This window comes from Aspergillus tanneri, assembly GCF_003426965.1.
Source record: "Aspergillus tanneri strain NIH1004 chromosome Unknown AapTan_3_pilon_pilon_pilon, whole genome shotgun sequence".
NCBI lineage: Eukaryota > Fungi > Ascomycota > Eurotiomycetes > Eurotiales > Aspergillaceae > Aspergillus > Aspergillus tanneri.
This window is the reverse complement of record NW_022984630.1, coordinates 4,181,728-4,195,845: the sequence shown is the minus strand read 5'-3', so window position 1 is coordinate 4,195,845 and position 14,118 is coordinate 4,181,728. Positions and strand designations below refer to the sequence as shown.

The 14,118-nt window shown below is 45.2% G+C and overlaps 4 protein-coding genes across 4 annotated transcripts; 3 read left to right on the top strand and 1 right to left on the bottom strand.

Moving 5' to 3' along the window:
* Positions 1-2,934: 2,934 nt before the first annotated feature.
* On the top strand, positions 2,935-4,332 carry ATNIH1004_005188 (TDT family transporter; the record flags this gene model as incomplete). Its single annotated transcript, XM_033569842.1, has 5 exons — positions 2,935-3,059; positions 3,105-3,473; positions 3,522-3,818; positions 3,867-4,152; positions 4,198-4,332. 5 exons carry the CDS (start codon positions 2,935-2,937, stop codon positions 4,330-4,332), a joined length of 1,212 nt encoding a protein of 403 aa, XP_033428648.1.
* A 2,995-nt stretch (positions 4,333-7,327) lies between these two features.
* Positions 7,328-8,362, top strand: ATNIH1004_005187 (uncharacterized protein; the record flags this gene model as incomplete). Its single annotated transcript, XM_033569841.1, has 5 exons — positions 7,328-7,382; positions 7,427-7,556; positions 7,612-7,863; positions 8,143-8,258; positions 8,355-8,362. The coding sequence occupies 5 exons, from the start codon at positions 7,328-7,330 to the stop codon at positions 8,360-8,362; spliced, it is 561 nt and encodes a 186-aa protein (XP_033428647.1).
* A 1,635-nt stretch (positions 8,363-9,997) lies between these two features.
* ATNIH1004_005186 (uncharacterized protein) lies at positions 9,998-11,878 on the bottom strand (the record flags this gene model as incomplete). Its single annotated transcript, XM_033569840.1, has 2 exons — positions 9,998-11,590; positions 11,651-11,878. The coding sequence occupies 2 exons, from the start codon at positions 11,876-11,878 to the stop codon at positions 9,998-10,000; spliced, it is 1,821 nt and encodes a 606-aa protein (XP_033428646.1).
* Positions 11,879-12,451: 573 nt separating this feature from the next.
* On the top strand, positions 12,452-13,212 carry ATNIH1004_005185 (putative cysteine dioxygenase; the record flags this gene model as incomplete). Its single annotated transcript, XM_033569839.1, has 3 exons — positions 12,452-12,736; positions 12,793-13,051; positions 13,097-13,212. 3 exons carry the CDS (start codon positions 12,452-12,454, stop codon positions 13,210-13,212), a joined length of 660 nt encoding a protein of 219 aa, XP_033428645.1.
* Positions 13,213-14,118: the final 906 nt, after the last annotated feature.

The window sequence follows — 14,118 nt, the reverse complement described above, 5'->3', positions numbered from 1 at the left end:
GCGATGAGCCCGTCCACATGCATGGTAGCGCCCAGTATCCTGTCAATTGTCTTTTGCTTATAGCTTTCTGTTTTAAAAATTTGTCTTTTATTGCACTTATTCCTGTTAATTGATGATAGAGAAATATCGAGATTCGGGATTCGATGCTCCCTAGCGCCTTCGCGAGAGCTCAGCTTCGTCCCCTGAATCGTTCCATTCCTTTAGATAGAAGTTAGAAAGAGGCAATAAAAATCTCGCTCCGGTCTTAGCACTATCGTCGGCATCGCCAATATCTAGTAAAGAAAGGGGTCTTTCGGAAACCGCATGGCAAACCTACAAAAACAATATTACAGGCATTAAGAATAAGTGGACGAAGTAAGAATTAAAACTCTTACTACAATAAGTTCCTTAGGATACTTAGAATCAATCAAGCACTGCGACTTCCTCGGGGAACATCAACTGCAATTCCTTGTGGCAGCCCGGACAGAAGATAAAATATCCACTTAACAACTAAGCGAGCAAAAAGTTTGGTAATTTGTTTATATAAGAAACTGAAGAATATAGTGCCAGCTGATACAGTAGTCGGGGCGCCGAGTGACTCGAGCGGAACGGCAAATACCCAAGATAGGCTACGGGTAAAAAATCTATGTAACTCATGGTTTATTATTCCCTTTGCACAGGGCGACCTAATTACCTTTTCTCAGTGTTGTTGGTATTACCTCCTCGAAGACGTGCATGAAGATAGACACGGGACATAAGACCTTCGCCATTCCATTGGGTAATCGGCATTAATTCGACTTTGAAAGATGTAGTGGCAGGTTCCCCTGCCTACGATAGCCCTAACAACAAGAATATTATTCGACGTAGAGTGGTGACTTCCTGGCGCGTTGCCCTCAGCCATGACTATTGGGACCAACCCGCTTGACAATGTTAAAGTCATTTAAAGAATTTTTTCCCTTGAAATCTCCTATCTCGGTCCTATATCCAAAGAACTATTCCAATTCAAGAACCCTCGTATCTATCACTTCCTAACTGCACTTCAATGCGGGTCATATCAATCTACTTCCCCGCCTTCCCACCGAATATTGTATTATTGAACTTCTATCCCTAGGTGAACCGTCAGACACTAATAAGGATCCCTGTCGAATTAGGCGCGTAATTATGCAGTAGGCGTTCTGGACCCTTGCACTCTTCTCCATTTTCGGCCTCGAGAGTCAGGCTGGGTTGGCCCCAATTTTAATATTATTAGGCATCCCCACCCCACCCAACAAGCTAAGGATGATGGAGTGTTATATCGTTACACCCTTCATTCCCTGTCTTTATCTCTCTGCGTTCTACCTTCTGTTCACCTTCCTCCTACACTGAATTCAGCCCCTCGGTTGCCCGGGCGGCTGTCTCAATGCGCTTCGTCTACTCACCCTCTTCATTGCCAGCGGTGGCGTGGCAGGCACCTGCTATTGGCCGAATGGCGATGAAGCCCAACCCAACTACGTGCAGTGCCCAGGCCAGAAAAACTGCTGCGCGCTCGGCGGCTGAGAACTAGACGTTGGTTGTGGTTGCTGCGCTGTATCAGACGCCTGCTGATGATACCCGTACGTATGCCAAGGTACTGTTCGGGCTGGATTCTAAAGAAAGGAAACTCGCTTGGTTTCAAATATGGTGTTCATTTACTTGCTTTGTCACAAGGGATTCCATATCCTTTCAAATTGAGGTTAACGAGTAGGGAACAGGTACATGGCATCTTTCTGCGACGCGGACTTTCTTCCACTATCTGTTTACAGATTGGCCGTGGAAGCACACGCTCAAATCATCGTCGTTAGAGTCTGTCTTCACACAGCAGAGATCAAGGGCTTTGCCGTCCGAGACTGGGGAGATGTCGGATTGCACAGGCCGACGATGGAAAGCTGCACGATCCAGCCACCCACCGCACAACCAGAAATGCGACTATTACCGATGACATCGATGAGGCATAAAGCAAATTCCATCAAGTTTTCCCCACAATCACATCGTCTCTCTGACGACATTGTTAGGGCTGGAAATGCGGGGGAAGTTAGGCGGTATTGCGTGCTGAACTGGCGAAAGTCTTGGATATTGACAGGTATGTAGGGAGCAGATAATTGTACCGGCACTTTTTGGCCTATGATATGTCGTTTAGATGTTGCTTTACGGCTCTGTTGCAGGGAAGGTCAGCTGTGGTGAGACCCATTCAGAGCTTACCATATTTATGTCTGACAAATACAGCCTTTGGCGACGAGTGTGCCAAATATTATCTTACGGTAAGTATCTTTCAATCTGGTTTTATTTCTTACCCAGAATGGCGCTGTAGGTGTTTATATAGGGTTCGACCGTCAGGTATGGACTGTGCAATGAAGTCTTGTTACTACAGAGCAACCAGAAGACTGGTCCTGGCCCTTTGTAGTGTCATTCAGCACATTCGTTGGGTTCAACAAAAGATAGGTTTCTAATGAAAACGTCATATTTTAACTGAGGAACTGTGTTGTACAACCTTGCCCTGAGAGGCTAAGAGTAGAAATTCATACCGAAGCCCCATCCGCCTGCCAGGAATTTTCCTCCAATAATGTACTCCATATTACCTGTCAAAATGGTGGCGAAAAGAACAAGTGGAGCAAAGGAATCCTTCCGAGGCTTGTCGCGTGAGCTTTATCATTCGGCGATTGCTTTCTAAACGGCGATTGTAAATAGTACTATTTAAAAAAAAAAAAAAAAAAAAATTTAACTATAAAGGTTGTTAAGTATGCATTACTTCATTTATTATCTACTTTGGACTCGTGATCAAGATGAGCAAATTTGAGCTGTATCTTGCTGAAAATTTTTACGTTACGTCAACATTGCCTGGAGGATCGATCGATTTTGGTATACTATAGATTCTCCAAGATTTTTGCCCTTGCAGATCTTCAAGAAATATCAATGTCAACTCAAACAGAATATCCAAATATGGACTCGATGGACAAGCCATCTGAAAGTCAGGACTCATCCTCTCAAACGACACAACGCAGCACTATCCCTGTCTGCAAACACAATATCGGATGGCGTCGTATAGTCCGCAACTTTACCCCAGCGTATGTTCCCATGCGTCCACAAAATATGAAAACTAACAGTCCTAGATGGTTTTCAGTCAACATGGGCACCGGGATCGTCTCACTACTACTTAACACTCTACCGTATAACGGGAGATGGCTATACTATATTTCCATCATTCTATTCGTCCTCAACGTCGTATACTTCATAATGTTTTGCACTATTGCCGCCATGCGATACATCTTATACCCCGAGATTTTCACAGTCATGGCGACACATCCGGCACAATCTATGTTCCTTGGTACATTTCCCATGGGCCTAGCTACAATTATCAACATGTTTTGCAACGTATGTGTGCCAGCATGGGGAGAAGGAGCGGCCTATTTTGCATGGGCATTGTGGATTCTAGATGCAGTGGTATCAATTACAACAGCGACTACCATCCCTTTTATAGTGTACGTATCACTGGACTAGGGTATATAAATGCTAACAGATGTCTACAGAATGACTCGAAAATCGGAGATAGATCTATCCTCTATGACCGCGGCATGGCTACTACCTATCGTCTCGTGCGTCGTTGCTGCTGCCTCTGCCGCCGTTGTAGCTGAAGTACTACCCAATGCTCAATATGCCCTGTGGACTATAATAGTTGGCTACGCACTCTGGGGAATGGGCGTGCCTCTCGCGTTGATGATTATGACTATATACCTCCAGCGACTCCTTCTTCATAAACTCCCTCCGAAAGCTGTTGTCGTTAGTGTATTTCTCCCGCTGGGACCACTGGGACAGGGTGGATTCGGGTACTACCTCCTATCTCTCTATAAACCATGCACTAACATGTTCTGTAGAATCCAGAAACTCGGCGAATGCGCAAGAAAGATATTCCCCCAGACAGGATCCCTCCACTCAGCAAGTGGGATTCTATTTTACGAGGGCGGGTTTATTCTCGGTCTAATCATGTGGGCTTTCGGCTTAGTATGGCTTTTCTTCGCCATCGCGTCGCTGGTCAGAACGAGACGTTTCCCGTTTAATCTGAGCTGGTGGGGACTTACCTTCCCTCTGGGTGTTTATACAATGTGTACTTGTCAATTGGGTCGGGAGTTACCTTCGAGGTTTTTTGCTGTTCTTGGGACTGTAAGTTCTATCTATCCAGATGTGTGGTATATGCTAATGGGGTAGGTGTTTTCCGTGGTTGTGCTGCTCCTCTGGATTCTGGTGAGCTTTCATACCTACAGGGGTATCTTCAAGGGGGATATATTTATTGCGCCGTGTCTTCAGAATCTTAAAGAGAAGAAAAGTGATTCTGGCGTTTAGACTTTTTAGACCTGTGGCGTCTTGGCTTCTTATATTTAATATTTAATACTGGATGTCTTGAATCATAGCGCTGGATTACAAAACTATTTTGGACTGTTGAATCTAATATTAATATTGAACTTCATCTTAGGGGGCACAATAAAAGACAGAGAGAGAGAGAGAACGCTAAAAACGTAACAGAATAGCTGGCATATATATTACCAACTATAATACTACCATGGTGCGTAAATAGAGAACTTACCTGGGAAGAACGGTGTTGGTAGGCGTAGTAGGAACACGTCTGAATGTTAAAAGGCACTGATACCTTTTGAACACGAGCTTAATCATATTCCAATAAATCCATGTATTTCTTAAAGAGACAAATTGGTATTCTGTATTGGCTGCACTCAGTAGGTAGCAATATCAACCCCCTGATTGGTGCCTTAATATCAGTAAGACATGTTTCATCCTGCCGAAATAACTATATACAGAGGATGTGTCAGCAGGTGTTAGGCTGACAGGATTAAATTGAGACCTCGAGGAGGCGGTGCATTTACAAATATTGGAGTTAAACAGGCAATTTCAGAAGTGCTCTTGAACCTTAAATTTGTACAAATTATAACCTAACATATATATATGTGGCATTATACCGGATTGTCGTTAACCGTCAGTCTATTGTCTTGCAATATACCAAGCACATTGTTAGGCGCTTACTTCATTTCAATGACATTTGCATAGTCCGGGCGATACCTAGTGAATTATTAATAGAGAGTTGAAATGAGTTGCTTAAATGGCTTAGAGACTAAAGAATGCAAGTCGCTCAATCTTGTCGATTATACAGTAGCATGGATCTGCACTTTTGAGGTAGGGCTGATTGTCGCTGTTAAATGTTGGATGAAGAGCATCACCAGTTGCTGCAGCAAGTCGTAGACTCCAGCAAGTCACCCACCCTAACTTGTGCCACCTCGGCAATATTGCAGACCACAACGTTGCCATCGCATCGTCGTGGAAGGCGAGTAACAAGTCAGTTGTAGTTATCTTCGCCGAGACCGGGAACACCTTCCCAAACATTCGATATGGCGTCCTAGACGACATCCGAGGTGTCGTCCTACTAGCAACAGAAACCCGGATGATTCGCCTAGGACATGTGGTGATAAGCCAGGAGGAGTATATCCTGGTGTTATACAAAACGGTCGGGGGAAGGCAGAGAATGGCATCAATAGAATAAATGCCCTTGCTCCTCCACCATCTGTTCTTCTCTGGCTGCACAAACACTAGGGGCTCAATGGGCTGTCCAAGGAAAACCCACTACTATTGAGTATCAAGCGAATCAACACAGGCCACCTCTGCTGCGTCGATCCAAATTTTCTGGCGTTGACAGAGATTACCTATTCCCAGCAACGTATAAGCACCGCCAAGTCGGATCATCCTTCCAAGATTGCAACTGCGACTTATACTAACTGTTGAATTGAGACGAAGAGCAAATCCCTGTGTCGTCCATGGGGGCATCTTACCTTCCAGAGCGCTGGTCATAAAAGATGGAATCCGCCGCGACCACCTGGCACAAGGACACGAGTTTCTAGTTTTGAATTGGAGGCTGCCGGGGCATCGACAAGCATTCCATGCCTCGTCGTGCGTGGAATCTCAGACTACCGTGTCTCCTATAAGAACAACCAGTGTCATGGATTTGTTGCTGCAGCGGCGGTATCCTATGCTCGGCAGTTATTCTTCCATATTCCAATCTAGCGCATGAGCCGAGTAAAACGAAAAAGAAGTTGGAACGGGGACTAGGAATCGCAGAAGTTTGCCGATTGGCTCTCGTCAATGAACTACCGCAGCTATCATGCCGACTTCCTAAGCCAAAAATAGGGAGGTAATATATTGTCCTGGCATTCCTGGAGCAGGAAAAACAATTCTCTCTTCCATTACTCTTGATCGTATTCATCGGATATGTGAAGCTGCTAAAGGTATTGGTATTGCATATGTATCTTTGGATTATAAAAAGCAGCACGAACAGAAGCTAGACGGTATATGTGCATATATCATCAAGCAGCTCATACAGCCATCACATTTCATCCTTGAGGTTCTCAACATATTGTACAAACATTATAAACGTTTGTGGAACGCGGCCACAATACGAAGAAGTTCTAACGCTATTGGAAAAACTTTTAGGATATATTCGCGTGTTAGATTGTACTCGATGCTCGGGATGGATGTTCAGATTCGACTGCACGCTTGATCAAGTAATCTCACATACCATAGACCTTGCACCGGAGGGAAATATCAGTCTCTTTACAACTTCAAGGTCAGTCCCAGACATTTCCGCAAATTTCGAACAATTCCAGTGTATCAAGATCCGAGCTAGCGATGTAGATATCCAGCAATATGTAGAAGGCCATGTGGCTAAACTATCCAACCCGTGTGCGAGGAAGAAACGAGCTCCAGAGATTTATCCTGTCTGTAATTGTACGATCGGCAAATAGAATGTAGCATACGTTATCGTATACGGTCCTTCTTCGCTAGAGAAAGTTGTCAAAGCTGCAAGAGCCGAGGCTCAAGGCCAAATGTTACATTTTCTTGACGGAGAGTTCAACGAGCATCGCTATGCAATGTTGGGATGGGGACCTCAGGGTGCGGATCTTAACAATGAGGTACGGGATATATATGCCAAACTTAGTAAATATCTACAAATCTCATAAAAATAAACATCATGTTATATTGTTTGAATCAAATTCCTCATCCAAATATAACCAGCTAGATGAAATATTTTTAATATATTAATACAGCTTGTGATCTACCCTATGAATATTCATGTTTGCTTTGTGAGCCGATGCAAGGGCTAAACTGTAAACCCGTGAGACTAGAACTTCTCAACGCAGCTCATCACTTACTATCCTACAACTATCGTTGACGATGAATTAATCGGCAGGAGTAGATCCGACGGATGATGAGCCTGACTCCTATCCAAATATTCCAGAGAAGGGGGAACATCACGAGGAACCCTTCCCAGTCGACAATGACCCATTCGGTGGAACAGAATGGACGAGTCAAGTACCGCGTCATGACATGGTGTAAGACTGTCGACTTTGAAATCGCACTTGATTAACAATTGCAGGCAGTGTGGAATGTGTGAGTGCTTCCCAGGATTTAGAATCCCTTGTAAGCTTTCCAGTGATGATTGCACCAAACATCTCCCTTGGGATTCTTTCTCTCTCTTCCGCAATCACCGCGCTGGGAATTGGCCCGTAAGTATCAAAACATATATACTATGAATCCACAAAATACCTAATAATCCCCCAGAGCCGTCGTTCTCATTGTCTTCCTCTCCAGACTGTCCTGTTACACAGCTCTCGTCATCGGCAAGTTGAAACTCCGATACCCAGAAATCCACAGCATGAGCGATGCAGGGGTAACACCTTTCGGTCGACTAGGCGAGGAGCTGCTCAATGTCACACAATTGATTTTTCTGGTCTATCTCATGGCCAGCCATGTGCTTAGTTTCCCGGTGCTGATGAATGAGCCGACGGACGATGGGGCCTGCACCATTGTGTTGTCCGTCGTCGGAATGACGTCTAACCTTTTAGGGCCTTGCCACGGACAACGAAGAGGGTGTATTGGATATCGGTTACATGTTATTCATGAATTCTGTCATCTTATATGACCAGCCTTTGGTAGTATTCTCATTACAACCGTAGTCACGATGGCTGCTATCGGCATTCAAAACCCGTTTCCGCTCTGGAGATCACCTACGAGGAATGAGCTCTCAGAGGCTTTTCTAGCAGTCACTAATATAATATTTGCCTATAGTATACTCATTGCCATGTAGAATAGAATTCTTGATCCTGATGAACCAGCTGTCCACGGTTCCATCTTCGGGTTCCTCTCCGAGACGGAAAATCCTCGGAATTTTCCCAAATCATTTGCTGTGCTTCAAGTCGTCGATACATGTATGTACATTGTCACAGCGGTAGTCATATAATGCTACGCTGGAGCTATGGTTCTCTCTCCAGCTTTAAGCTCTGCAGGCCCATTAATGAATAAAGTCGCTTAGGGGCTTGCTATCCTCACTATTCGATTCCCTCGAATTCACCTAGAATATCGCTGATAGAGATAGGTGATTTTCTCCGGGGTGATCCACAGCCACGTCACGGCGAAGAACATTTACGTGCGGATCTTCCGTGGCCCTGATCAGATTCACAGCCATGATGTGGTTGCGATTCGGGCTTGGGTAGGAATTGGGTTCGGGTGAGTTCACTGCGTGGATTGTGGCGGAGTCGATCCCTGTTTTAATTACTTGTTGAGTTTGATTGTATGGATTGTATCTGCTATTTATACCATATGCTAACTGATTAGAGTGCATTGATTGGGACCTGGTTTAGTTGTATGTGGTCTGCGAAGTGAAGTGATACTTGCTGATCTGGATAGATGGGTTGCCGGCAATTTTTGGGTTGCATATGGGGAATGGTCTGTTGTTCACCTCATTTAGGAAAACTGGGTATACCATTCTACATGATGTTATTTTTGGGATTGCGTGTGGCATTGTATGTTCACTTTTCCTGAGACTTCGTATACTGAGAGTACCAGTTTGGACTCGGTCTTTATGTGCCTGAGAAGGCCATCCACCACAACTCCAAGACGGCGAGTTGGGCCTGTGCAAATAATGCAGGATAGAATTGGCGTGTTGGTGTACATTTTACATAGACATCTGTCGCTTAATCTTCGGACTATATACAGTTATCCGTGATGTTGTGGTTCTTGATGTGTGGGAGTTTATTTAGATAGAGCCAATAATGGGAGTGATTACTGTCCTTAACCAGCCCTATTGATGAGTCTTCCCATATTCGCTGACAGCGACAGAACTTTGATATATTGACTATCTATACACTCACAGGGTTAGATAGAATCTTCGGTCTAAATGTTAGTCTTGCAATATTAGCTACAGTGCTCTCGACATTACCTGGAAGGCGAAACAACGTCTTGGATCTTGGATGCAGCCCTTGCATTCTGAAGTATGTACATATCTAAACTACATATAGCTTGCCTTTGGGGGTCTGATTTACACATCTGGCTGTACAGTTCACGACCCTTTATTTTGATAAGTTAATAGTATGATTAAGCTTTGATATGGAGCATAAATAGCATGCATAATACCCTTCATCTCATCTGTTTAATGATCTACATAGATATTCTATTAATTAATGCAGTATGGAAGGTATTCGGCATTGCTGAGACATGTGCAGTTAATACAAAGTCGGTGTAGAGAGCAAAACTACTGGACCAGTAAAAAAGTATTTTAAATTTCTATCTACCACATTCTTCGTAGATTCGTACTGTAGTTCCTACACAAACTTTTATTTTGTAGGCGCTATTCGTCCTGAACTTTTTAAGAAGTCACTCAGACTCAGTCCTGTCATTGAGTATTGCACATTTCAGGTTCAATGCTCCACAATTTCATGTAATTGACTTAAAGCATACCATCAATATCTGACGCGGCACATCACCTTGTAGTTGCCTTCCTGTATTCATAGTTTATCCACAGTTAGTGGTGCGCTTCACTAGGTCTCCGGCTCGACACGGTTGTATATTCAAGTTGAACCAACCCTTGCTCCTTGCTGAACCTTCGCAGTTGGTTGCCCGAATAGACACGATACGGCAGAACCTGTTATCCTATACGCAAGGACCCTGTCTAGTTAATATCAAATTCGGCAAGACAGTTAAAATATGAGGCATTATAGCATGTTGGATCGATAAACGCCGGTACCAACTCAGGCACCAGAAGGCTTTGCCCCTCCGCAATTGTTGTAACAGCTGGTGCGCCTTGGGTTGGCCGATCTATATCATTCGATGTTGACTGCGAAGGAATAGACTTCTCCAGTGGTCCTTCATTCCACCGTTCGATGGAGTCCGATAAGATGTCTGATGCAGAGGACCGGAGACCGTGGTACGCTGCTTCCGCCGAGTTCCAGGTTCGTTTGGTGCTTTTCAAGCATCCGAGAATTAGTGTGACGCGATTGCAGTGGTGGTCGAAGCACTCTTCCGAGTGGCTGATAGACGTGGCGAGCTGGATCATTCCGCAAAGCGCCAGCGCGGGAACGATAAATGGCGTGTGTTTTTGAATGTTGGGACAGACTGAGATCATATCCGAGATTCGTCTCGAGGCCTCGGTGGCCTTGATGCTGTGGACCAGACGTGTGAACGTCGACGAGAGATGACATGTCGCAGAAGGCCAGAATCTATCGTCGGGCTGCGACAGGAGAGGCTGCAGATCGCTTCGGGGAAGATGTAGCAGCATCGCCGCGTAGGCGATGGTCAGATGAGCCTGGAACATCATCTCGTCGACGTTTCCATACGAATCCACTATGTCTAGTTTTCTAGGGGGCAGGTGATTGACCCAGCTCACGAGCGCGTTTTCGATAGCCTGGAGATGATCGCGATGATAGTCCCGTAATCGATTCAGCACCAAGACCCTGCACAGTATTGTCGCAGCCTCGATGCGATAACTGAATGATGAGAAAACCGTCTCATCAGGAGCGAATACCCTCCGTTTGAAATCAAGCATCTTGCGTGGCTCGGGAACATCACAACCACCGGCAAAGACTGAATCCTCGCAAGGAAGGCCCACGTCAGGCGCCACCGTACTACATCGGAAAGTGATTGTTTTGAGCTGAACTGCCATGAAAATATCCGTAACGTACAACTCCCACCACGTTCGTCTCATGCTCTCGGCCTCGATGGATCTTTCAGGCTGCGAAGCCGATGCAAAGTCCCAGCGATTCATACCCAGTTCAAAAGCAATCTCAGTGCTATGCGACAGCGCATCTTGGGCTTTTTCCTGCTCGCCCCGTGCATACAGAGCGATGGAGTAGATCAGCCACGCCTGTACCATGCACGGCGATCGGTCAGGATTTGACGCCAGTTCAGCATCGACCTTGTCTCTTAGCTGCTGGCTGAAGCTCGATGGCGCATAGTGGGAACCGACGAAGCTCACCACCAGCTGCAGAAACTGGGGATAGTTCCGGTCCTTATACGAACAGTAGGGCACCAGAATGGGGTGCGCCACATGGAAATGCTCGTAGAACAGTCGCGGGAAACGATCATCGCAATCCCAGGACCTACCTCCTTGATCTAGACGGATTCGACTAGCATGGTCCTGTGGCAGCGAGGTAGGCGTAGGCCATGTGAGGTTGGCGAAATCCGGATGCGAATTTCTCTGCGATGAGGGGATGTCGGGCGCATTAGTCGAGGCAGGGACATTCAGTTGCAAACTTGAAGCTGGAGACTACTAACAGTTGGTCTGTATGTCACTACAGTTGTCGCTTCCAGGAGGGTTAATACTGACATTGAGCTCATTTGTATGGTCTGTTGCTCGATACTGGGAAGTGACCGAGTCATGACGTGGTTTCCTTCGGCCACCACGTCGAGAAGGCAAGTAGTGGCAGAGGAAGCCCCCCTGCAAACAGCGCGAACATGTTGGTTTACTAGCGTCGCATTTCAGATGCTGCTTTCTGCACTCGGTACAGGCCAATGCAGCAAGCCCACTCTCCCTGGTTGATCTTACAGGCGCCATGTCTGTTTCAGTTGAGTTGAGGGAGAATCGGGGACTGAACTTCAATCCTCCTTGAGTTACGTAATACCCCGTCATGAGGACTCCGCAGGACATCGATGCTTTTTAAAAAATATAATAAATAAAAAAGAGAGAAAGTGAAAGAAAGAAAAAAGAAGAAAAAGTGTCTAGATATTATTGTTCATATTTTCTTCATCTCTTGCACCCTTCATCTTATATAGCTACATGCTGCCTGAAAGGCCAGTTCAAGTCCTGTTCCATATTCAGCACCCCGGTTTCACTCAACTCTCAACCATGTATGGAGTAGATCTCACTCGACAAGTATCCAATAAATTAGCAGGAATGTATTATCGCCAATCAATTGAAGTTATATCCTGGACCCTTGACAATCCTGATACCAAGATTGACCTCCTTGTACGCATACACGCCGTGGCCAACCGCATTTCAATCGCCGAGTCATATATTCCCGCGCCATTCGGCGATTGAAGCCCCTACGTATCATCACATAAATGAAATAGTCCCCAGGACTGGATTCTTATTTGCCATTGTTGCATATTCGCAGGTCTTACCATAACAATGTCGTCCATTGTCTCGCTACCCATCACAGTCGCCCAGTCGACTTCGGCACACTACGATCCTCTACCGAACGTATACAATCTCAAAGACCTCATAAAGGATATCAAGTCCCACCTGGGAGACTCCGCTGGGATCGATTCCTCCAGTATCAACGAGGAGTACCTCATCTCCATTGTCCGGAAATACGTATCCAATCTAGACGACTGGGTACGGTATTTCCACAACGACCCTAGCAAGAACTATACCCGCAATGCTATTGAAAATATCAACTCCAAGGCAAATATCGTAGGTTCACATCTACCTTCATGTCATTATGCAGCTAATTAATTGGGTGGATGTAGCTCCTCCTTGTTTGGAACCCGGGAAAGGGATCCCCCGTACACGACCACGCCAATGCGCATTGCATCATGAAGATTCTGGCAGGTCAACTAGCGGAAACGGTCTACGAGACCCCCAAAAACGCAGACGGGAAGGCTGGTCCTTTAAAAGTGAAATCTCACCGGGTACATCAGATGAATGAAGTGGCTTATATCTCTGATGAAATCGGGTTGCATCGTGTGCATAACCCGAATGCGGATCAAGTAGCGGTTTCTCTACACTGTAAGCCTTTCCGCCAGTGTGGTTATGTTTATTCTGACTTGTCAGTGTATACGCCGCCAAATGCCGCAGACTACGGCTATTATATCTTCGATGAAGCAACAGGAAAGGCCAGTTTTGTACCGCAGGCACGGTCATATTTGAAACCTAAAAATTCTGCATAATGCGGGATACGCAGCGAAAGATCACCTAATCTTCGCTCATACTTATGATACTGTAGCTGTCAGCGCATTTCGATTTTTATTCTTATTAGCGATATCCAGGTCGTCAGGTTGCATTGTTTATTTAATTAACTGTTTAATCCCTATCATATTGAGTCTCGTTGAGTTCGGTACAAGGCGATGTATCTGTAGTTACAAGTGGTAGAATCCATGAGCATTCCCACTGTAAAATCAGAATAATAACTGTCTAATGATTCAAACCATGTCATCTGATTTAATCTCAATCTTCAAAAAGGCACCTTGTATGTAGCTCAAATAAGGAAGGGACGATCTACTCAATCGCCGATTGAGCTTAATCACCGATGCGCCAAGAACGGACGATCACCGACGCTCACCGACCTTTCCAGCAATTATTCCGTCCCGTGTACTCTGTGGGATATGGCGAAGCTCATAGATTCTTGATTATTTCATGACTATCTTAACTATCTACATCTAGGTGCTTTCAGCTGCGTAGAAGGTCGCTTAGCAGGGCGCTAGTGCCTATTTGGTAAACAGTGACCTCGACAGGTTACATAAACTATGCAATTTAAGTATGATTTGTGTCGAGGCACGGGACCTCGCCTAATTGCTTACGCCTACTATCCCACACAGATGTCTTTATCATCAAGATTATCATCAAGTCAAGATGTCTCCTTATTCCCCTGGCTATCACCTTTGACATTTTATGCAGTAGGACTAATAGCGGCTTGAAATACACACAATTGGACTACTTCTTCCTAATTAAGTTTAGTTCAACCCAAATATCAGTGAGGGGGAAAATTGGCGGATACCCGCAAGAGTAATTCGTAGAAGTCGGCGATTGCTCTACATTTGTGGACTATATGTCACTTGGATCTGTACAGCTCAATT